This window comes from Lynx canadensis, chromosome B1 (assembly GCF_007474595.2).
Source record: "Lynx canadensis isolate LIC74 chromosome B1, mLynCan4.pri.v2, whole genome shotgun sequence".
In the NCBI taxonomy this organism is placed as follows: domain Eukaryota; kingdom Metazoa; phylum Chordata; class Mammalia; order Carnivora; family Felidae; genus Lynx; species Lynx canadensis.
The window spans coordinates 35893860-35919200 of record NC_044306.2 but is presented as its reverse complement, the minus strand read 5'-3'; the positions used below and the strand labels follow the sequence as shown (position 1 = coordinate 35919200).

At 50.5% G+C, this 25341-nt stretch overlaps 1 protein-coding gene across 6 annotated transcripts in view; it reads right to left on the bottom strand.

Annotated features, from left to right (window-relative positions):
• Positions 1-230: 230 nt before the first annotated feature.
• The window catches only part of GFRA2 (GDNF family receptor alpha 2), a 97486-nt gene continuing 72375 nt past the window's right edge, over positions 231-25341 (bottom strand). For 3 of the 6 annotated variants that reach the window (XM_030312470.1, XM_032592848.1, XM_030312476.1), the window contains 4 exons: positions 24175-24347; positions 21084-21227; positions 14602-14655; positions 12187-13548 (listed from right to left, as the gene is read on the bottom strand). In XM_030312470.1, coding sequence (XP_030168330.1) covers positions 13426-13548; positions 14602-14655; positions 21084-21227; positions 24175-24347 — 494 coding nt within the window. In that variant the 3' untranslated portion in view covers positions 12187-13425. Of the gene's footprint in view, positions 792-4083; positions 4340-12186; positions 13549-14601; positions 14656-21083; positions 21228-24174; positions 24348-25341 lie in introns of those variants that run through there. The other 3 variants (XM_030312475.1, XM_032592850.1, XM_032592849.1) reach the window with 3 other exon arrangements.

Here is a 25341-nt window from a genome sequence, read left to right as displayed (position 1 = left end):
ACCTGGATGGCTCAGTTGGTTAAGTGTCCAACTTCAGCTCAGGTCATGACCTCCAAGTTCATGGGTTCGAGCCCCAAGTCGAGCTCTGTGCTGACAGCTTGGAGCCTGGAGCCTGCTTCAGATTCTATGTCTCTCTCTCTCTCTGCCCTGCCCCTGCTCGTGCTCTGTCTTTCTCTCTCAAAAATAAATAAAGTATTTAAATTAAAAAAAAGCCAAATAAAGGACTTAGCAAAATTCTTCACCAGTTGTAAATTATCACAGGAAGAGTGCCATCACAGGGGCCATTAAGGAAATGCCCTGGACTGGCAGGCTCTCAGTCAGATTTGAGACAGGAAGGCAGATGGACAGACAGCAGGACCCTCCTGCAGTGGGGGCTTCCCCCCAGCCCACTGTCAGGCCCAACCGTGGTCCCCTAGTCACCTGAGAACACAAGCAGCTGGGTGGCCACAGGCGAGGCCAAAGAGACCAGTCCCCATAGTCCCGCCATTTCTCAGCCCACTGGCCTTTTGATTTGTCAGTCAGCTTCCCACAAAGGAACTCAGATTTGGCTCAGAGAATTGTCAGAGTGAACAATTCCACCCACCCTCATTATTCCACCAAGAAGAAATGTGTACGTGTGTGCATATATATGTGCTCACTGGAATGCACATACCCATCACCCCTCACCGCAGAACAGGAGCACAGAAGAGGAAACGTGGCCCCTGAGTTGCGCAGCTAGCTGCTCAGGTGTGGAGCTCCAGCAGGCAGTGCCGCACTGCAGCCCCTCCTCCACTCGCCCTCCATGGAGAGCCCTGTGTCATGCACATGAAGCATTTTCTTAAGTAGAAGATTGTCAGTACATTTCAAAAACTTAAGATCCAGGGTTTGCTGTTCATGGTCCCTGGCTTCTCCTTTGCCTTTAAAAGTCAGCAGCTTTGTGACCCCTGACAGGAGGCAAAGGAACTTTGCCTGTGACCCCTGACTCCAGTCCCCCAGATCAATGCCCCTCACTCTCCAACACCAGTAGCTGGGGGGATAATTATGATAAGGAGGCTGCTCACCCAAATAGACTTTGTATGAGGTTATGTTTGTTCACCAGGGCGCACTGGAACCTTTCAATTTTATCGCCTTCCTGAGATTGTATCTATTTCCTCCCCATTTCAAGAGGCAGCTGTTGATCTCGGTTGTAATGGCCTGGTGATTTCTAACAAGCTCCTCGTCCCTCTGCTGACGGCCTTTCTCAATCACATACCTGAACAAGCAAGACTTAATTTTCCCCTTTTATTATCAGCAGCTTCACAGAGTGAATAAACCCCCTGCCCCCTTCCTCCACCTCTCCATCCAGGAGGTGGAGGAACCCTTCCAAGCTCACTCTCGTACACTGGGTAGATTGTCCTTACCAACCTCCCAATTTTTTAACTAGGAGAGTGAGGCTGGGTAAATGAGGACATACAGTGCCTTGGAGGGATGGGATGGAGAAATCCTGATGCCTGTGAGCTTGATTATAAAATAAGCTTCCTGCAAAGGAACTCCACCGAAGTTGTTTAAACAGATGTTCAAGCCACCATCCTCAGCCAAGGGGTTTCTTTAGACACCCTCATCAAATCTGACCAGGTGTAAACCTGTGCCTTACCACCTCCACTGAACATTCCTTTTGTCCTATCCACCAGAAGAGTTTGCTAAGCTAATTAATTATTTTAAATGAGATCACAGAGTATGTATACAACCACCTAAGAGAAGAAGCCATTGTCCAAGGTGGAAGGAGGATCAGACTAACAAACGGAATCCTGAGTTCTAGTATCAGCCTTGCTGTTAAGTACACTCTGTGTGGCCTGGGAGAGAGTACAGACTCTGGACTTGTTTCAACAATAAGGAAAATGTGTCCAGCCAACACTCCCTGGGCTTCTGCTTTGATATGCTAATTCAAGATTCTCTCTGTTCCTCCCCAACCCTGTTTTCTCTCAATGTGCCACCTGCTCATTCTCCAGGATCTGCTCAAACTCCTTATCAACTTTCAGCCAATCAACAAACATTTGCAGAGGTCTCTCTCTGCCAGGCACTCTTCTAGGTGCTAAGGATATGACAGTGAAAAAACAACAGATGGAACTCCTGTACTCTTGGAGATTACATCATAGTGGAGTGAGGCAGGTCATAAACTCCCAACACACACACACACAGAGACACCAAATACACATGAACATATATGTGTATGTATAGTCAGTCAGAAGGTGACACGTGCTTTGGGGAAGTAAACATTAGGAGTGGAAAGTCCTGAAGAGGGTGCCGAAAGAGGTATCCTGGACAGGAAAGTTATCATTAGTTGGTTGACATTTGAGTGGGGACCTGAAGCAGGGAGCAGGGAAGGTAGCTAGAATGACTAGAAGAGTACCCTAGACAGATGGAACAGCCACTACAGAGACCCTGAAGTAGGAGCCAGTCTCACATGTTCAAAGAACAGCAAGGAGGTCAATGTGGCTGGGGCAGAGTAGGCAGGGGAGAGCAATTGGTAAGGAGATGGGAAAGGCAGCCAGCCAGATCCCGTGGGCCTTAAAGGCCATTACAAAGGCTTTGGCCTACTGCAAAGACATCATACTACTCATTCAGCAAGATTCTAAAGTTCAGATTTTTTATTCATTAGGTGAGTCTCCTTGACCTCCCAATTCATTCAGATGAGAAGAGTTTGTCCCCAGTGGATGGAGGGATACAAGAAAATGCACAGGAAAATTTGAAGAGGCTGCTAGTGGGGAAGATGGAGCTCCTGGGGCAAACCATGCAGGTGAAGGGAGGCTGCCTGCCAAGCTGACAGGAACCCTATAGGTTTCTGCCCTCAACTCCATAACCCATGGTGAGGACACCACCAAGGGCAGGACTGGATGGTGGGGGGAGCATGGATGGGAGGATCAAGATGGAAGCAGAGAACAGCTAGTTCAGGGACTTTGAGGGGACACATCCCCAAAATGCTGCTCATTTGGGCTCAGCTGCTAAAAGGAAGAACAAACCTGACATGAAGCAGAGAACTAGAAGGAGGAAAGCCCTTACTTCTCCAGGTCTACAGATGCTGAACAGACACCCATACCAGAAGGTAACACCAGAGAAAACAGCCCGGGATAAGATGATGGAAAGGAGAAGGAAAGATGGCATTCCAGGAAGAGAATGACTGGATAGTCTGAATTCTGGATGCCCCACAGCACATGGGAGTCACCTAATCTGTTGAGCCACACCCATAGTCAAAACCCACATTTGCCTGCCTAAATTGTAGGCTCTGGAGTGGTTCCAGCAAAAGGAAGTGTCCAAGGCCACGGCCCTGGCCAGGGACAGCAGCAGGTGGAGTGAAAAGGGAAGGGATTCTGGGACAGCAGCCCCCAGGGTGGAAGTCAGAGGGATTTTCAGGACCACCACCTTCCATGGAAATCAATCACTCCATCCATCACAGTTTTTCAGAAGGAGATAGTACCCATCCCCAGCCCTCCCACTGTCCTGACACAATCAGATTTCACACCAGAGCTGTGACTCCCTGAGTCCACATGCAGATGCCCACCTGAGGACCGAGCAGGCTGAATTGTCACCCAGATGCATGGGGTCCTTTGTCTGTCAGACTCAGGAGCAGGTGCCAGGGTGAATGGAGAAAGCCCTGCCAGCTAATGCCCAAAGAGGAACGAGGGCCACAGCGTGAGCTCAGCCCCATCCCATCCATGACAGGGACCTACACTTGTGGCTGCTCCCACAAACATTCCTCTGATTACCCAGGGATCTTTCTAGACCTGTCCTCTCCATGGCTGTCCAGGCCCCAGATACCCAGACATTGAGATGCATGGACTTGGGCAGGGTTGAGGGCTGCCGAGGGGTCTTCCCCATCACCCAGACAATAGCCCCTCTGGACCATTTCCAGTCATCAATAAAGTTGCTTCCTCATTTGGAAGAGAAGGTTATTTCAGCAGCTCCAGCTACAAACTCCAGGAGGCAGGCATTTTAGAGTCCTTCATGTCCTGGGGCCTCACACTCACCCAGCTTTCTCACACAATGAGAATAAGAGTGATTCAGGTTGTAGAGACCCCTGAAAAAAGGCCTTTCATCTTCCATGGAGGATAAAAGTGAAGGATGCGCTGGGCCAAAGGTGTCATCCCACAAGGATTTGTTTGGCCGACTAAGCTAGACTCTGCTGTTTAAATGAAGTAGAGAGCTGCAGCCTTTATTTTAAATTGTCAAGCGCCTGCATGTGGGGGGCAGGGAAGAAAGAAGGGGAGTCCACTGTGCAGGCCCGGGAAAAAATCACGGCAGAGGTTTTCTCAGATGCCTCTCTTCTGGCTGCATGAGCTTCAGCACCCAAATCATGCTGGCCAAGGTGGCTGGGCAACTCCTCCTGCAGACATATTTGATGAGGATTAGTCACCTCCCGCCTGGGTGGTCCAAGTGTAAACAGCTCCATGACTTCTGACCCCTGAGCAGCATCCCGGTCAAGATGGGGACTCAGACAGGACATGGTGGGTATACCTCCATGTGGCCCCAGCAGGTGTTGACTTTCTGGGAAATGCCACCTTGCAAGGGAAAGAAATGAGGCAGAGCCTGAGAGAGCACCACCATCAGCCATACCCAGAATGAGCCCCATGGCAGCAGTCCGAAGCTCTGCACAAGACACTTGGTGAAAAATTGGAGCAACCAAGCGGGTGGCGGCGTTTATTGAAAGAGAGATGAATTCCGTCTCCTTCCAAGTCATTCTGTGCCGGGCTAGTGAGTTCAGAAATAGCTGGCAGTCATAAAAATCAGAGAATCCTATTTATGGAAAGGAAGCTTGGAGAACAGTGCCTCTGACCCTTCCCTTTGTAGATGAGGAAAGGGCGGGGGGTCAACCAGGTTAAGTGATTTGACGAAGGCAGGCTCCACTGCCACACCCTGCCTTCTCCCCTCCCAGCCCCTAGAATGGCAACTGCCCTTGCTCTTAGCCACAGGCCCTGCTCCAGCACATACAGGAGCCCTCGTGCAAACCAGCAAGCGAGACCCTCCTCAAGCCCAGGGTGGGCCCATGGATGGATGACTTGAGCACAGCTGAATTCCAACCTATTTGCCCTCCTGGCCCCAAAGGCCCCCATGCAGAACACAACTGCAGCCCCCCACACTCCAGACCCACACTTCGTGAGCACAGACCATAGGCTACGTGGTTCTCTCCTCCTTCTGCCCAGCACAGGACCCTTCCTTCTGGTGTCCTCTCCCACCAATTTCACCTCCCCTGTCACAGTGGTGGACTGTCCTCTCTCTTCTTACAACCCCAGGATAACTTCGGCCCTTCCACCCATTAGCATTCCTGCCACCAAACCTCAGTAGTCAGAATGCCCAGGATTGAGAGCTTGGTCTCAGAGATTATTTAAAGCAAATGGTGGCAAACTATAACCCCTAGTCCAAGTTCAGCCCATATCTGCTTTGTAAATACATATTTATTGGAATACAGACAAGCCCATGATTTACACAATGCTATGACTGTTCTCAAGCTACAAAGACCAAGTTGATAGTTGGCAGCCAAGATGCCACGACCCACAAAGCCTATGCTACTTATTATCTGGCCCTTTACAGAAAAAAGTTTGCTGATCTCGGACAGCAATCTTTCTGAGGCTCAGAGAAATTCAGTGACTTAGCTGATAGATGGCCAGCCAGACTTTGAGCCCAGGTCCCACGACACCCCTTCAAGTATACCCTACAATTCTTTTTTTTTTTTTTTAATTTTTTTTTTCAACGTTTATTTATTTTTGGGACAGAGAGAGACAGAGCATGAACGGGGGAGGGGCAGAGAGAGAGGGAGACACAGAATCAGAAACAGGCTCCAGGCTCTGAGCCATCAGCCCAGAGCCTGACGCGGGGCTCGAACTCACGCACCGCGAGATCGTGACCTGGCTGAAGTCGGACGTTTAACCGACTGCGCCACCCAGGCGCCCCAGTATACCCTACAATTCTTGAGGACAGCATATGAGCTTGAACGTGTCATCAGACTCACACCTCATTGCCAGCCTTTTTTTCTATAGGGAAATCACAGAGGAGAGAAAGTTCTGCTCAGAAAGCATGGAAGTAACTCAGAATTCATCACAAAACAGGGGTTTGGGGCCTGGGGCTCCCTCCTCACAGGGAGTTCCCAAGCTTGCCTTGGACCCTCCAGGACCCCATGCCAGCCTGTCACCCGCGGGTGCTGACATTGTTCCCAGGCCTCACGGCTGATGAGTGCTTCCTGGTCTTCATTTGGGGCTGCTGATCTGATATGCATTTGCCCTGGTGCCCTTGAGCTGAGATGTCACTGCCACAGCACGTCTCCTGCCTTCATGCATGGAGAGGAAGTGGCCAATCAAAAGGACTCCAGAGAGAGCATGACATTTGGCTGTTCTGTAGCCACTGTCCCCAGTGACTCATAGATCAAGTCAACTGTGCTTTACAAATAATAAGGAAGTTTCCCTTTTTTCTCTCCCCACCTCTCCTGCCCTCTCAACACCACATAGCAATCCTTCAAAGAGCACAGTCCAGGGGCCTAATGACCATTGTGTTCTTGTGTTTACCACAAGGCATCTGGCTGCCATGAGGATGAGACCTGGTGAGCCAGGCAGGTGCAGAGAATCTGCGGAGGTCCAGGCTGGCTGGCCCACTGGAAGCGGGAGTGGCATGGCTGATGGCCTGCCCACTGTGCGCCAATCCCTTGGCAGGGTATAATCCCATTTAATCCTGACAAGAGTTCCTATGAGGCAGGGACAGCCATCCCCATTTTACAGATGAGAAACCTGAAGCTCATACTAGACATGATCACCTGGCTGGTCAATGGCAGATCTGTAATTCAAACTCAGGTCTGCCTAGCCCCAAATGTGTCCTCTTCCATCATCATCACCATGGTGTCCCCAAAGCAAGAGCAGTTCAGAGTCAAGGGCAGGTCCCCAGATGGTCAGTCTTCTTCCTCAAAAGGCCATCTTCCCACCAAACTGTTTCCGCACAAGGTCCACACTCGTCCTAGCAAACACCGAGGTGGGACTCTCCCCATCAGAAGGACCTGGGATGGGCCACGTCTAGAGCTGCATCTTCCTCATGCCTCTCTCCCTTCTGGAGTCTGCAATGTATTGGATTAATGAACCGGTTTACAGAACTCCCTCACCATTTGCCCTATAGGCCGAGAGGGAAGGGAAAGCACAGCAACGAAGCCCAGACTAACTGGAGCCCCCAGGGAAGTGGCTGCCTTGGTCAGGCCAGCTGAGGGCCAGCACAGAGCCAGGGACAAGTGTGGCAGTGTGGCTCAGGCAGCAGCTGGGCAGTTTGAGCCCAGACCCACAAGGCAGCCCACCTGGGCTTGTGTCAGAGTGCCGCCACACCACCTACCCTCTGTATGATCTTGGGCAGGATCGCAACTTGTCTATGCTTCAGTCTTCTCAGTATGTAGTATGGGGAGGCAGAGCTAAACTAATTGTATCCCCATGGGAATGAAATGAGTTGATACTCACGCAATTTTGGAACAGTGTCTGGTGCATGTGAGGGCTATGTAAGCGTTGGTTAAATCTTATATATACATATTTTAAAATATCCACATTTGGTTTCAGTTTTGAGTAATGCTATTAAAATCCTTCTATATTGTTCACTTCCCTTTTTCTGCTCTGGAAGGTAGAGCACAAAAAAGCACTTCACTCCAAAAGTGGAATGTGGCAAATAATGTTCTGATTAACTAATGCTTCTCTGCACAGCCCTGATTTTATAAACCACATCTTTGTGAGGATTTCAAAGCCCTTTCCATTTGCTCACTTGTCTTGAGATAGGAATGTAACAATGAAGTGGTATGTCTGGGCTTTTAGAAAACACATCTGAACTTAGAATTTGAAATGGTCATGTGGCAGACGGGGATGACTCTCCCTTACTCAGAACACTGGAGGCACTGAGCAGGAAAAGCACTTCTGGTGTAAACCTCTGTCTCTGTATCTCTCTCCCCCTCTAGAGCTTATTCAGAGTTGAGAAAGACCTTAACTATCCTCTAACAGAACTTTGTAGATGAGGTAACCAAGGTTGAACAAGAAGACAGAAACCAGTGTTTCCACCATTTAAACCCACCACTAAGAATGGTACCAACTTTTTGGGTGTCTGGGTGGCTCAGTCATCTGAGCATCCAACTTTACCACTTCAGGTCAGGTTGTGATCTCACAGTTCATGAGTTCAAACCCTGCACTGGAGTCTGCTGTTAGCACAGAGCCTGCTTCGAACCCTCTGTCCCCCTCTCTCTCTGCCCCTCCCTAACTCGTGTGCATGCTTGCACCCCTTCTCTCTCAAAAATAAACATTTTTTTAAATACCAACTTTTTACCAGTTTTGGCTCCAAATGACTGCCTTTTCCTTAAAAAATTAAATCTTTCTTTAAAATTTTTATTTTGAGAGAGACAGAGACAGCACAAGTGGGGGAAGGGCAGCTAGAGAGGGAGAGAGAGAATCACAAGCAGGTTCTGCGCTGCCAGCACAGAGTCCAATGTGGGGCTCGAACCCATGAAGCCATGAGATCATGACCTGAGCCAAAACCAAGAGTTGGATGCTTAACCAACTGAGCCACCCAGGCATGCTAAATCTCTTTCTAAAAGATAAATATCTACTCCCCACTGAGACTTTAAAGGAATAGGCAACAGGTTATGAATACATTTACTTGTATTAACACAGAGTGTATGGCCAGTTTTATCCCCTGGTATCCCAGCCTACAAGACAGGGAACACTCAGCTTAAGCTCATTTCACAGATTAGAAAAGACTGGCAAAAAATTTCTCCAGCAGAAGGCAACACTGAAGCTTTGCTCTCATGTAAAGAAAGGCAAGTCTTTGTATGGGCATCAGGCAGTCCCTGAGACAGATCTGGGAACTAGAGACAAGCACATGCACACCACCCCCATGAGGCCCTTTGGCATGAAATTAAGTCCTTGCAGGTGGACCATCAGACCCTGGGAGCCCAGGGACCAGCAGTTAACCAGCACAGGGGAGGCTAAACCAGAGTTCCTGGGTGGACATCTCAGTAAGCAGGTGAGCCATGGGCAGGATCCAGAAAGCAGATGACAGTTGGGCACCCTGTCAGCCCCAAAGCTGCTCGGCATCTAGAAGGTCTGGTGGACACAGCAGGGCCCAGCTAGGGCCTAAGGATCGAGTCAGGCCTTGTGTCTTAGAAGGACTCTAGACAGCAAGGTTGGGCTCAGTCTTGGGAAACCTATGCTGTCAAGTAGGTTATGAAGGCAGGGTGTGAGATGCAGGAAACTGAGGTAATGACCCTGCATCTGGTCTCAGAACAAGGCAGAGGTCCAGCTGTGCAGCTCTCCACCAAGGTCAGCTCAGGACCAGGGCGTGGCTCACTTGATACTGAGCCCTCTGTGCTCCTGAATCAGCCTTCTTGGATCTGCCACCATCATAGGTCTCCACTGGGCCTTCAGTGCATTCTGAGTGGTCCTATCTACGTTACAGGAGGGTGGCAGGGCATGAGCCAGGTGGGAAGCTGATGTCTGGGTTCTTGGCTGAGCAAAATCATCGCAGGCTGGAAGCCTCTCCAGGGAGAGGAAAAGCATTCCTATGTGATCTCAGTCTCATCAAGGTACTAGAGCCTAGTTGCAGACAGATGCATACCTCAGGTCAGGAATCCCCAAGGGACTAATGGCAAAGAAAGCACATTGTATAGACTGCTAACTGGGGTAAAGGCACAGTGAGACTATACTTGATGCAGCTGACTCTCCCCAAAAGAACACTAAAACATCACATGAAAAGATGTTCAGCGTCGCTCCTTATCAGGGAAATACAAATCAAAACCACACTCAGGTATCACCTCACGCCAGTCAGAGTGGCCAAAATGAACAAATCAGGAGACTATAGATGCTGGAGAGGATGTGGAGAAACGGGAACCCTCTTGCACTGTTGGTGGGAATGCAAATTGGTGCAGCCGCTCTGGAAAGCAGTGTGGAGGTTCCTCAGAAAATTAAAAATAGACCTACCCTATGACCCAGCAATAGCACTGCTAGGAATTTATCCAAGGGATACAGGAGTACTGATGCATAGGGGCACTTGTACCCCAATGTTCATAGCAGCACTCTCAACAATAGCCAAATTATGGAAAGAGCCTAAATGTCCATCAACTGATGAATGGATAAAGAAATTGTGGTATATATACACAATGGAGTACTATGTGGCAATGAGAAAAAATGAAATATGGCCCTTTGTAGCAACGTGGATGGAACTGGAGAGTGTAATGCTAAGTGAAATAAGCCATACAGAGAAAGACAGATACCATATGGTTTCACTCTTATGTGGATCCTGAGAAACTTAACAGGAACCCATGGGGGAGGGGAAGGAAAAAAAAAAAAGAGGTTAGAGTGGGAGAGAGCCAAAGCATAAGAGACTGTTAAAAACTGAGAACAAACTGAGGGTTGATGGGGGGTGGGAGGGAGGGGAGGGTGGGTGATGGGTATTGAGGAGGGCACCTTTGGGATGAGCACTGGGTGTTGTATGGAAACCAATTTGTCAATAAATTTCATAAAAAAAAAAAAAAAACACTAAAACAATTTTGGCTCTATCTCTGGAGTCCTTACCAATCTTCTCCTGATTCCATTCCTGCCCCTCTTCATTTATCTGTCCCCCATGCCCAATCTCAGTGTTTAGGTCCAAATGTCTTAATGTTACTAAGATTCATTCAAACTATTAAACTAATTAGCATTAAGATAGTAACATTTTATTCTTCCCACTTTTATTTACACATTTTGAGAGAATCACAGGGAACAGGAATCATCTCAACCAAAGGAATGAATATTTCATGGTAAAATTTCAGCTATGTGATACCTAGACAGGGAGAGGTTTTAAGGCAGAGTAAAGCTGCCCTGCATCTATTCTGGCACCTCCAGTTCCTTTCAGGAAATCTTCTCTCCCTCGTTATGCAAGCCAAGGGTTTATATCACATTAGGAATACCAGATGTGAGATATTCTCCTCTCTCACAAAAGTATGGCAGGAGGTAGGCACAAGGCCCCAGTAAACCGGTTGGACAAGTTGGTGGTCATTCATCACAGAGACAGCAGCATGCTGACCCTGTAGATCATGCCTTCTGCCCCTTCAGATGTCCTTTGGTTCCCACTGTACCCTCCCCTGGTCCCCCCACCTTCCACTGATTCTGAGCCTTTTCCCCCCAAAGCCTTTTAAGTTAGCCAGTCTTTGCTGTTCACAAAGAACATGAATTCCCAAGTAAACTCCACAGCCACCTCCACACACAGTAACACCAGTGGTGGCTAGGGAAGACAGTTCACTGGCCCACTGGCCCTCCATGCACAGGCTGGAACTTGTACACCACACTACTCACCACCATAGGCCAATGTTGCCGACATTTCAGCAACTGGAAACAAGAGCCATTTGGAGAGAGCAGAAAACAGCATCTCATCTCCCAATGGCGACAGGATGGGATCATGTGCAGCCCTGACAGTGGGAGCACCCCCTCACATGACAGTCTTCCTCCTTCATCTTGCCATGTGCACACACTCATACATGCATATGAACACTCACAAGCCTGCACGTGGGTGCACGTACACACACTTGGCCAGCAGCCATCCTCCTAGCCTTCTCCAGGGAGAATCTCCCCAGGGAATACAGCAGGCCCAGGGTCCAGGTGGAGCCCGGGTGGTAAATGGAGAAAAAGAGAAGAAGGGATGGATCATGGTCATCTTCCTTCTCTAGTAGGACCCAGAAGACCAGATCCCTGCCTTCATAATCACATACCTTAAATAAACCAGGAGTCCCAGTGAGAAGATATCACCTCATGCCACATAAGACCAATGGGCCACTTAATAGGACCACACAGACAACCTTAAAACAAAAATATACCCGAGGTGTCAAGATCAACTGGTCTCCTGCCCCTCCAGGTCCCCACAGGTACTTTCTTTCTCTTCAAGGTGGGGACCAACAGGCACTGGCACTGATAGGTAAGGGAAGGTAGAGGAGGATGGGTGAAGAAGGGCCCAGAAGGCTGAGCATAGCCGGGACGCAGAGACCCACCAAGTGTAAAACCACCTCCTAAAGGAGCTCCATCACCCACATCAAAGACACATAACAGATGGAGACACATGTGCACATGTGTGCATGTCCCCCCCCCACATACACACACATTCTCCAAGGCCCACCAGGACCCCAGGTAAGCAGCCAAGAGGCAGCACTGTGCCAAGGAAAAAAATAGCAGAAGAAGGCACACCGGAGGGAGGCAGAAGGCAAATTGCTTCCTAGTATGTTTATTGGAGCCTTGGCTAAGTATGAATACGGATCAGGAACCCCCTTCCACAGCCCAGTCAGCCTGACAGAGGCAGAGACACAGGGAGTCAATCTCCTTTTTTTCCCATTATAGACAACATTGTTAAAAAAAATAAACTTTACAATAATACATTTTCGCTCATCTGTTGGGGTATTATTTCGATAGTTTTGTTTCTTAAAAAAAGGAAAAAAGGGGAAACCACACAATATATGTATATGGATCTATATATACATATATGTTGAGAAAGGAGTTGTGTTATGTACATACAGTTGGCGCTTGTCTGGGAAATGAGGAGAGAATGTGGAAAAGAGGAACAGGGGGCCGAGAGGAGGAGAGAGCTGCGGCCAGTGAAGCACAGTGCCAGCAGGTGTCCCGCCATGTTCTTCTCTGCCCCTCTCCCTGGTGGGAGACCCACCAAATGAACCCACAAGAAACCAAAAGAGCCAATGATGGATCATTTCTCTTTGATTTCAAAATTCCTGCCACCAAGCAGGAAGCAGCAGCCTTGAGCTGGTGCCCAAGCTTTGCTCCCTCTGCCCAAGGGGATGTCCCCAGAGGGCTGAGCTCCCAAGCTCCCTGGAGCTGGCCCCAGTACTCCCTCCATGCCACAGTCGGAGGGCCTGGTACCACACCCTCCACAGGCATCACTGGGGGTTCTCAGTTCAGATGCAGACACAGAGCACAAAACAAACTCCATGCTCGAAACCGAGTGGAGGTGCTGAGGTGCCCAGCTGGACCCCCAGCAGCCAGCCTGGCTGCTTTGCTGCCCGATGCCCTCTGCCAAGCCACCAGTGGGGATCCCTGGCCCCAGTTCACATCAGCACAGTTCCAGTCCCTCAGGCCACAGGGATGCCATCTTGGTCTTTTATGTCAGCGAGGTCCAGAGAAGAAAACACCGGGAGAAAACGAAGGGCATTTCTAGACCCTTGCACCCTCCTCAGCACTGGGTTTCCCTTGCCGAGGGACCTCTGGGCCAGCTCTCAGGCTGCCCGCCTACTTGTCTGTTTGGTTTAGAAAAACTTCTCCAGAGAAGAAATCTGGGAGGAGACAGGTTCAGAGACACGGTGGGGAAAAATTTTTTTTTGCAAGATGTGTGTGTGTGTGTGTGTGTGTGTGTGTGTGTGTGTGTTTCCATGTTGCCAGGCGGGTGTTCTCATCTGCGTAGTTTCCGGAAATCCCCCGACATGGGTCCCAGAGCCTACAAGGCCAGCTTCAGCATCAGGAAGGAGACAGCGGTCAAGGCAGCCGACGGTCTGGCTCTGCGGGGGCCTGAGTTAGGTTTGATCACCTTGTTACTCCCTGGGATGATATTGGTCGTGAGCTGCAGCCATGACACAAGGGGAGACAGAAGCAAAGAACACAACAAAAGACAGAAAAACAAAGGAGTCAGTAGGGCTGGGATCAGGCAAAGGAAAGGACTCGAGAAGTGGAGTTCTTGAGCCCCTGCCCACCCCATCCACCCAGGGGACCCTGCTCTGTGCTCGCCCGCAGGTGGAGCTAGGCTTCCACAGAGCTGAGCTGAGCTGAGCCCCAGGCTCCAGGAGACCGGGCAGCAGTCCCCAGGGAAAAGGGTTGACACTGCCAAGTGAGGAAGAGGGTCTGTGGACACAGACCAGAGAGGAGGAGCATGGTACCTAAGGTCTCAAGAAGGAGCTCTTGGGGTCCACAGGCACCTGCTTCCTGAGAGGAGAGGAGGGAGAAGTTCTGTTCTACCTGTTCCTAAATGTCTTTGAATCTCCCTGCTCCATGAAGCTTCTTCCCTACACATCTCTGTCTGAGCACTCTCCTCTAGGAGCTTATACTTCTTTTCCTCTCTCTCTCTCTCTCTCTCTCTCTCTCTCTCTCTATATATATATATATATATATACATATAGACACACTCTTTCTCTCTCTCTCTCTCTCTATATATATATATATATATGTGAGAGTGTGTGTGTATGCACACACACACACACACACACACGCACATACATACATATAAATACCTACACACACTATATATGGAGTCATAGATACACTCCTGTTTTGGGGCTCCTTTTAGGAAGGGACTATGTCTTTTCCCATCTCCCAATCTCCTCAATATCACAGAACCAGCACAGAGTAGGTACTCAAGACACTTGTCATAAAGAGTCAGGAGGGCTTAAGAGGGCTTCTGCTCAGAGCAGCTGTTTGTGTCTCACCCAAGGAGACAGCCAAGGCCCCTGGCTGCAGCCTCCGAACCTGCACCCCCAGTGCAGTGAGCACCCACCCAAGTCTAAGTGGGCCAGAAGCTCATGCGATGGGATCTGGGGGCTCAGAGTCTGAGACTCACCTAGGAAACACCCCCTTCTAGCCCAGTCCCCTGCAGCCATCTCCCACTCTGCCCTTCACTCACCTCTGTGAAGCACATGCTTAACTCTTTGGAGTTATTGGGTTTTAGCCCCTGTTCCTGTGGAAGAGAAGGTGCTAGTAAGGATGGGCTACCAGAGTTGGGTCTCTGGCCAAGCTTTGTCCCATGACTTGAATAAGACCAAAGAGTCCATGGCCCCACCATCCACCGTTGCCATCATTAAGCACAAGATTCACATGAAGAGTGCTGGCTCAATCCCGTGTAGCAAAAAAACCTGGTCCCTTTCTCACACCATCAGCACTTAGGTCCTGTCCCCCTTAGGCTCCTGGAGAAGGGATTCCTAACTCTGCTTTCAACTTAGACCATGATGGAATAATTACAAGACATTTGCATGTTTGTCTACTATACTCAAAACTCCTCTTGACAGGGCAGGGACCATGGCTCATTTTCCTTGCACTAAGCAGTGTCTGGCTCATTAACACCAGCTCAGTAAATGCTTTACTAGATGCATGAAACCATGACTCAATGAATGAATGCCATATATCAGAACCAGCATGCAAGTGCCAGCTCCAAAAAGCTCATAAGCCTTATCTGGGCTTGTGGGGAAGAGAACTGTAATTGATTAGTGATGTCTGTCACTGGTGCATGGTAGGAAGACATATGGCAATAGTGCCAGGCATTGGCCATTCCACCCTAAACAGATGTGGGCACCTGGGAGCTTGGTGGTCCGAGGTGATGAATGAGAAAGGAAGGCTGGCCTACTGATGATTCTAGGATTCTCTACTCCTGGCATAACCACTTGGATGCAGGACCAGAGGGTGAGCAAGAGGAAGTGTCCTTTGTTATCATCATAATAATGATCCATGGGAACCAGCTGGGGGACATGGTGTTTCTACCCTGGCTTCAAATGGCTTGGTTCCCAATGCACATGTGGGGAAGCTCTGGCCACCATAAGCACCAGAAAGCCCAAGAAATTATTCCTAAATCACTGCTCTTGGCCAGAAGTATCAATAATCCCTTAAACATCATAGGCAATCTACCACCCTGGGCATCTGGTCAGCAAAACAAGGCCCCAGCTGTCACACAGAGGCCAGCCAAAATCCAAGTCACTCCCAATCATGGAGATATGACCACGGTGATGATGAGCACAACGGGAATGGAACCAGGGACCTGACCCAGGAAGATCTTGTTCAAGACCACAGTGCCCATGACTTCAGGTGCCAAGATCCAAGCCTACCATGCTACCCACCTTTGTCCCTGAAGAAGGGCCCTTTGGAACCCAAGGACTGGATTCTACTGCCACAGACGAAGTGCAGCTCCAGCCAGACCTGTGGGAGGTCACTGCTGGACAGAGCCTGCCCACCCCATCCCGGGGCTGCACTGTCACCACTATCTTCCATTCAACTGCCCTCATCTACACAATCCTCCCTCGGTCACCCCCCTGAGCAATTCACAGCACTTCTGATATCCTATGCCACAAGACCCAACACACGCTTTTCCTGGCATTCTTTCCAGGTATCATGGGTTCCAGGTGTGGCAGGTCTCTGTCTCCAGGCCCATGTCCTCTTCCTGTGTATTCCCCTCCCCCAGGGCCACTAAATATGGAACGTGTCTGTGTTGCATCAAACAGCCAGGATGAGTGTTCTCACCCCCACTTCAACTAAAGCAACTCTGATTTTATTTGTTCTATATGTTGGAGCTATACACAAGAAGTATTTTAAAAAACAGCCTACTACTTAAAAATAAATCAGGTTTCAGAAAAGAACTAAACTAAGTGACCTCTAGGGCCTTGCAGTACAACCTTCTGTGATGGGTCCTCAACACGGGCCTGGCCACCACTGGCTCTGGAAGGCTGAGCCCCAGGCCAAGTCACACAGAGAGAAGTCAGCAAAGCAGAGGAGCACCAGGACTTAGAATTAAAGCAGTGGGGTGGAGGGGAGATCTGAACACAGATCTCACCTGGAGCAGCTGGCTTGCTCCTCAGAGTGAGCAGACTTGACAGGCTCCTCTTAGAAGAAGAGAGGAGAGGGGGCTGTTGGCAAATATTCAAGGAAAAAAGAGAGGGGGAGGAGCAGAGGAAAGGATCAAGAGAGGAAGGGAACAGAGAGAAAAAGGAGAGGCGGCACCCTAGGAGAGCACATGCAGAGAGTTTGGGGGTTTTGGGGGGAGCAGGGAGGACAGAGGGGAGAAGGGGGCAGGGGACAGAGAGGAAGGGAGGGGCCACAGGAGAAGGAGGGTAACAGGAGGAGAGGAAGAAGCAGAAGAGGAGCCTTCATCCTCTCATCTGACCCATATCAACAAGAGAAAGTGACACACACCCCTGGGCCAGCCCCAAGGCAATCCAATCCTTGCTTGCTGGTCTCTGACAGGTGCCACAGCGACTGTGGTGGGAGAAAAGGACTGGCCTCCATGAAGATCAGGGATAGGGCCTCTCCCTGTACCCCATGTGACCCACTGTATATCCAGCATCCACAGCATTCACCTATGTCCCTCTGCACTGATGACATGTCAGTCCAGCAGGCTCCAGGGCCACCAGCCACACACTGAATGTGTGCTGAATGCCCAGGTGACATCCTGAGCTTCTTCTCGCTGTCCAAAAGTACTTCCTTCAAGTGCTGTGAAATCTAGCTTACAGATTTTTATCCTCACAGACCCATGCAGCCTTTCCCTTTTAGATCAAAGGGTCTTAATTTTTGGCATCCATCCCCACAGGACAATTCCCTAGATCCAAGGAAGAAGAGCCTGAGAGACCAGAGACCCGGGCTCAAGCCTTCTTTATCCAGTGACCCGAGAAAGTCACTTCATCTACTGGAACATCCATTCTCTCATCTATAAAATAGGGAATAGACAAACGCACATCACTGACCCACTGTGATGATTACATGAGACAGTGCACATGGCACAGCAAAGCTCCACACACCTGTAAGGGCTCCTCAATTCCACAAGGCATGAGGCTGAGCCAAGCTTAGTTTTGCATTCAAAGGCAGAGCCTATGAGAAATGCAGGAAGGGCCCAGGAAGGGGCTGTGAGGTGAAACCCAGGGTCAGCCTTAGCCTGGGGCTACCTCAGCCCTACCCCACGGCACATGGAGCAGTCTCTGCCCCAGCACCTGACTTCCAGCAGACACAGAGCAGACAGTGAAGGCTACAGTAATCTCCCCAGTGGTAAACCTGAGACCCCCACACAGCTCCGGCCACACAGAGCAGTGCGGGGGTTTGCCCATCGGCTGACCTTTTCTGAAAGCAGCATATGGGCGAGGTGCAGAGAGAAGGTTGCACTACTTAATGGCAAAACCACCAGTGGCTCAGATTCACTGCCTCCCTCCCTCACCATTAACTTTCCCCCACTGCTCCCACAAGGGGTTCTAAAGATGAATGAGTCACAGCTCTGCTCACACCCTAATGAGACAAATAAACATTCACACAGTCATCTCAGCACCGGTTAAGTAAATGGGAGCAGGAGAAGAGGCTGCTCCCTCCCCAAATCCCGCAGGTTGCAGGCTGCCCTCTGAGGCCATGCCCCCCTAAGGCCACCCACAATGCCCATCTCACCCAATTTTCTTGGACTCCGATGGAACAAGTTTATGGGAATAGAGGTGAGTTGCTCACCCCTGTCCTGCTTCCATCACTACTCTGAGACTCTCCTCCCTTCAAGGCAAGCCCAGGCACTGTTGGGTTACAGTGTCCCAAAGGGCACAGGTCTGGACTGCAAGGATGGCAGGAGGCAGGGCTTTTAACAGCAAATCCATGTGACAGAAAGGTGGGTACAGGGGCTTTGTGTGCTTGGCTGTACTACAGGGGGCCTCCAGAAGTATGAAAGAAGCAGACGGCACTGGGGGACTTGAATGAGGGAAGGGGCACAGACACAGAGGAAGAAAGGCAGCAAAGGTAAGCTTCATCCTTCTAGAAATTTCTCCCAGAGGGGTTTTTGCCCTCTGGCAAAAGGAAGTTGAAAGAATTATTGTCTTCCTCTCTTCCTTGCCCACCTCTGTCTCCCACTCCCTAAGCCAGGTCTGGCAGTCCCAGGTCCTTGCTGACTTAGCCCAGCTGCTAGGGACGAAGCCCAGTGTTGCGTCCATGGGAAAACCGTGTCCCCTGCTTCTGGTCCTGGCCCCACCCCCAAATCTCAGTGTCCTCGGCAGCCTTCCTCCTGGCAGGCCCACCCAGTAACTCATTCCTCTTCCCCTCCGCTACCTGCCACCCCTGGCCCAACGCTTCCATCTTGCCTCCTATGACTATCGATTATGGCAAAGATCAAACACACCTGCAAGCACGTCTCCCTTGCCAATCAATCTCTACCTGCTGTCACAATCTTCCCAGATCACAGCGCTCATCTTCCCATCGGCACGTTCCCCAGTCCAAAGCCTTTGGTGGCCCCTCCAAAGCCCGTGTTTCAGTCTGCTCACCAGACTGCATTCCCATCCCTGTTCTCACCCAACCCAGGGCCTGCTCTTCCTCTAGACCAGGGCAGGCAAACATTTTCTGCAAAGGGCCAGGAAAGTTAGTATTTTAGGCAACTCTGCCTGTAGCACATGGAAAATATGTAAACAAGGGGGTGTGGCTGTATTCCAATAAAACCTGATTTATCCAAACAGGCAGCAGGCCAGATATGGCCAACAGATTCCCCTACTGGACCTGTTCTGTGCTATGCTGACTCCATGTCCTCACTCCCACGAGCCCCTCTGCCCACTCTGCTCCAATTCCATGTCTCCACATACTCAGCAATCCCTGTTCTTCCAGGCCCAGCAGCAGGGTTTACTCTGCCCATGAGTCCTCTGTCCCCACTCCCAGTCCAGAGCAGCCCTCCGTCCTCTGGGCCCCGTGTCACTTTATCCACCTTCCTAGGGTGCCAATCGCTTTCTCCCCACCAATTATCTGAGTGTGCATCCTGTCCATCCTACCAGTATGGGACCAAGGTACTGGCCCTGGTGAGCTGTCAGCCTCAGAACCTGGAACAGAGAACATGCAGGAAGAATCTACACTGAGTAATGAATGAATGCACTGATGGGCAAATAAATGAATGACTATAAGGGAAGCCAGAAGAAGGGAAGAAAAGAAGGAATGCATTCAAGTCATTCAAAGCTTTGAAACCTGCCATATTTGTATATCAGAACTATATGCCTGATAGACCTACAACACACTGACAGGCCTCTCAGTCCCCCACTCTGATGCCCACAGGCCTGCGCACTGGGATGAGGAAGAGATGAAAGTGTCTACAGGCTGCTGAGCCTACCGCAGGTGTGTTGAGGGGGGGGGCTGCATCAACCCCTCCAAATTCATTTCTAATTCCACCAGGTGTGATAGGTAGGATGAAGGGGGGAAGCAAAAACTGGCTGGTAGAGACCAAAAGAGCAAAGGAGGCTGTGTTGCCAGGGCTCTGCAGCCCTGGGAAAGGTGAAACCCCAGTTGATCTGATGGGTCCCTGCAAAGTGGCTCAGAGCAAACCACAGGAAATGCCAAGGACACTGAAACAAACCATGACCAGAGAAAGCAAGAGCCCACTGCCAGTCTCCCCACCACTCCCCTCACTGCACCGCTGGTCATGTGACAAAAGAACCTTCTAACCAATCTTCCTGCATCCTCCATAGAAAGATCTCTCCACCTGCCTACCCTCATGGCATGCAGACAGCATCTGTGAGAAGGAGGTAAGCTGCACAAAGCTGGCTGCAAGCAATAAGGCACTCAGAACCCATTCTGGGTTCCTGCTCAGAACCCAGAGCAGGAAGTTCCAACAGACCCGATGAACCAGGAACTCTGGGTTCTTCCCTCAACCTGTCTAGAACACCTACTCAATGCCATGCACTGAGCACTGGGGACCACAGGGCAACAAGGAGGGTGAGAGGCAGCCTCTGTCCGTCAGGGATGGAGCAGGGCACATCGTGATGGGGGCTCAAGTGAGGTAAAGCAGGAGCAGAGTCAGGGGAACACGCCAAAAGGGGAAGCCAAACAGGATTCGCCAAGCAGAGAGAGGGACAGGCTCTTCACTCCGAGGACTGACCAGTGCACAGGCCAGCAACCTGCTCACTGCAGCCTACGCCATGGGACAGCCTGGCCGTGCGATGGGAGTTCAAGCCTGACCTGCCGCCTACAGATCAGGGAGGGAATTCACACAGGGGTGTGTTTACCTACAGATACAGGCAAGGCCAGAAGGGAGGGGGAGAGACGATTTTGCAGATATTGCCATGCTTTCTCCAAGTTTCAAACAGTTCCAGGAAGGTAAGGCTGCCTGAAGTGGTGACCACAGTCAGAAATGGAAACATGAGAGCAGGACTCAAAACAGCATCAAAGATGCCCAGACACAGGCCAACTTAGGGGCCTGCTGGCTCCTGGCTCCTGGGTGGCTGAGACACCCAGGTTTTTGTGTAGCAGCTCTATGATGAGGAAAAGGGTTCCGGTTGAAGACCCCAAACCCCACCATGGGAAAGCCCTCTGGGGTAGCAGATCTAGGGGAGGACCCAGTGCAGTACAGCCAGAGGAAACTGTTCAGGAGCTGGGGGCTGGGGGCTCTGAACAAATTAGTACCCTTACCAAGCTTCCATACTTTGGGGCTTGAGAAGGAGATGTCAAAAGGCCCTCTTGTCCTAATGTCCAATCACTTATGTGGGATCCCCAACTCGCTGCCATCTCTGGGTCAGTGAAGGGGGTCTCTAAGGCTTTCCCAAGGGCTTGGGCCTATGAATGGGGAGGAGGACAGAGGTAATAAGTAAAGACCTTGCTTTTCTCTCCAGAGGGTGTGTAGGGTTCACAGCCTCCTCTACCCTCCCTCCCACCCTGGCCTCAGCTTCCTGTCTCTGCCCTCACTCCCCTGAGTGGAGTAAAGACTCCCTTCTGTAGTTGTAGGTTGCTGTCACTCCCAAGGCCCCACAAAGGCCACCATGGAGCCCCTTCCAGCCCAGCAGAGCTGAGGGAGAGGGTGTGGGGACAAACCACCCATGCCAGCCTTTAGCCAGGCTGAGGGCAGGGATGAGGATTTATTTCCCTTGCACTCCCAGCATCAGGCATAGAGTAGTAGGTTCTCACCAAACAGGTTGTGATTAAAACAGAATCAGGCCATTCCCCTTCAGTTTCAGTGAGAAGGAACCAGGAAGATGGTTGGCAGGCCCCCTCGGAGGGTCTACATCTCTTCTTTTTCTCCTGGAATGGCCAATCTCAGCTGTCCCGCCCAGAGTGACACAGTCAGTACACTGTGAGTGGGCAGTCCCTGAGGCCAGGCCTGGGGAGCCCCCTGCTAGTCAGCCTCCCCAGCTCGGGCCCCTGCATTCAGAGTGCTCCTCTGTCTGCAAGCACTTTCACGTGGTGAATCTGAAGAAAACCAGGCTGGGGCTAAAAGAAACCAGGCAACAGTTTTAGCAAAATGCCGAGGGAATAGAGGGAAAATTTTTAAAAAGGAGTCCGAGCCACCAGGCACTGAGTGGCTGAGTGGGCTGCAGTGAGGGCAAGAGACCACACCCTTGAACTCTTCCACACCCACGGTGAGTCAAGCTACAGTAAGAGCCTCAGGAAAGATCCACAGCCACCTGCTGAATCAGCACTTCCCTTTGTAAGCCTGCCCCAAGGAGCTCAGGGAGGCTGGTGGTGCCCCAAGGGACATGTGGACCATGCCAGAGCATGGTCACCTGACAGGTGGCCCAGCCCTGACCGCCGAGCTGCCTGCCACTCTAGCATGAAATTGAGCTGGCAACTGTCTGTGCAGCGGGCCCCCAAGCCCCTGCCCGCAGCCACTCAAGCGTGGCTAGTGTAATTAGGAGCTGCCCGAGGGTGACACGGACTCCTCGGCTGGGATCTGGAGGAGCAGCCTGATGGAGGGGCGCAGGGCATGGAAGGGCTCATGCTGAGCCTAACAGGAGGATACCTGGAGGTCAGCTGTTCAGCACAGAGAAGCCCACCAGGGAGGGCAGGGGGGGTAGGCTTCCCAACCAGGACAGGCACCCACCCCAGCTCCTGTGTACAATGGGTCCCTGCTCAAGTCCTCATCCTGGCACCAGGAATGCCCACTGGGGTTTTTTCCAGCTTTACTGAGGTTGTAATTGACCATCAAACATTGCATGTATTCACAGTGTACAACCTGATGACCCAATATATGGGCACACACACTGTGAAATATTTACCACATGCCAATCAACATATTTCATAATACGATACTGTCAGCTACAGTCACATCGCTGTATGCCAGGTCTCAGAACTGCCTTGTTGTACACAAGTAAAACTTTGTAGCAGATGTGCACTGTTGATCCCTCGAGCATGACACCCAACTTAGCCTGGCGTCTTCACTGCCTCGCACATAGCCAGACCTTGATAACCCTGCCCCCTCACCCACTCAGGCTGTGCCCCCTGCTGCCCCCAACCTTCTTGGCAATTCTAGGCCCAACTCCCTCACTGTACCCCAACACCCTCAACCTTGCTGTTCCCTCCTTCCTCTGCTCCGATACTCTGCATGGGGTCAGTCCTCTTTTACAGTCTTTGTTCTAGGGGTGTGTGTGTATGAGTGTGAGAAAGTGTGTATGTGAGTATGCATGTGGGTGTGAGTGTACGAGTGAGTGTATTATGTGAGAGTATGTGAATGTGAGAGTTGTGGGTGTGTTGTGAGTGAGTGTGGGTGTGTGTATATATGTATGTACGTGTGTGTGTGAGTGGCTGTACTGTGTGTGTATATGTATCAGTGTATGTATGTATGTCAGTGTAAGAGTGTATAGGTGTGGGGGGGGTGTGGTGTGTGTGGGTGTATGTATGTGGGTGAGTGGGTGTTTGTGGGTGAGTGGGTGTATGTGTGTGAGTGTATGTATGTGTGTGTGTGTGTGTGTGTGTGTTCTGACTAGATCCAACTGCCTAAGCAAAGAATCTACTGTAGCAAATGGCATGATGGCAGGAGGGAAACAGAGAGAGAAAAGCTGAGTGGGGAGCCCTAGGACGTGCCCCCATAGTGCCACATGTGTCCCCTATTGTGGCACTGAACCCAGTCCATGCCTGATGCTTGTTGAATTGTTTGACCCTGAACAAGACCGTAAGGACCACAAAACCCAGGACACTGTCAGTTTTATTCACCAAAGTCTCCCTCACATCTCACATAAGTCCTGGCACATAACGCATACATAATACATGTTCAATGACTAGGTGGATGGACAGACGGACAAACAAATGAACATCATGGATTTTGGGGTCTGACGTAGGTTTGAAATCTTATCCTACCACTAACCGGCTGTATGACCTTGGGTATGTTACCTAAACTTCTTCTTGGGTCAGTTTCCTGTGTATAATACATGAAGACCAATACCTCACTTTGTGAAAATTCAGTGAAGTAGGCAGAGAATCTGCTAGCATAACACCTGGTAATTAGCAGATGGTTAGTATGTGTTAACCATTCCATTTCCCTGGCACCCCGTGTTCTGTAGCACAATCCAGTGCTTCCTACTTGTCAGGTGAATGCCTAGGGAATGTAGGCACAAAAAAACTAGCCCCCAACAACTGTTCCCTGCCTCTTGGGTCCTGACCCAAGGGCAAGAACTTGCCAGTCCCATCCCTGATCCCCAGTGAGCTAATTTCCCACACCCGCCTCTCATGTCCTGGTGTTTCTCTATGCCTTCAGCCTGCCCTCCCCAGTTGCAGAGCCGTGTCCCCTCACCTGGACAGATGTGCAGGTGGTGATGACGCTGGTCCCCAGGCTGGTGCTATCACTGAGGTCATCTGGCAAAGAAGGTGTTTTCTCCACCCGAGGGGCCTGCGTGGCCTGGAATGAGGGGCTTTTAGGGGAGAGGTTCACATCCGTGCCGTTGCCAAAGGCCTGGATGGCATTCCCTGTGGGGGGTGAGAGCAGGTAGGCACAGAGAAATCAGGGGCTGCCTCCATAATTTCTTCCCCTCACATCCTAATGCTGCCTTCCCTGTAACAGCCCAGAGCCAGGGACAGGGTGTGGCTTGTCCAAACTTAATTTCTCTGGAGTCCCCTTTCAGACACTACTGACATCTCACATGGAGAGAAGAAAATAGCAAGAGGGAGGTTGCAAAAGACAAACAAAAGAAAGAAATGTGGAGCCCAAATGTCCATCGAAAGCTAAGTGACTTAAGTTGGTCAGAGAAAGACAAATACCATATGATTTCACTCATGTGAAATTTAAGAAACAAAACAGATGAACACAGAAGAAAAAAAAGAGACAGGCAAACCATAAAAGAGACTCTTAACGATACAGAACAAACTATGGGTTGATGGAGGGAAGTGTATGGGAAATGGGTGATGAGTACTAAGGAGGGCACTTGTTGGGATGACCACTGGGTGTTGTATGTAAGTGATGATTCACTGAATTCTACTCCTGAAACCAACATTAATTACATTATATGTTAACTAACTGGAATTTAAATAAAAACTTGAAACATAAAAAAAAAAAGAAAAAGAAAAAGAAATGCAGAAGAGGAAGGGAAGAGGAGAAGTGGGGTGGGGAGCCCGGAAGGAGGCAGCAGGCCAGGCCCAGGGCGGTGATCACTGGCTTCTCTGTAGCATCCTATGCTGCAGACCACCCTCCACTTCAAAGCATCCCCCACACCAATCCCCCATCCCCACCCCTGCCCCGCCCCTGCCCCACCCTCCAACCCCCACACAGGTTCTCCTGGCTCCTCTGCCACCTCAGATGCTTCCAGGTCCTGCCAATGGCATTCCAAGAGCCCCAGACTCAGCCATCCTCCACGGTGGCCTCACCTACTCCCACACCATCAACACCAGTGCACTGAAGACTAAACAATGGGACTTCTTGGACCAAACTGTTCCCAAGACATGACCCTGGAACCAAGTGCCTCCA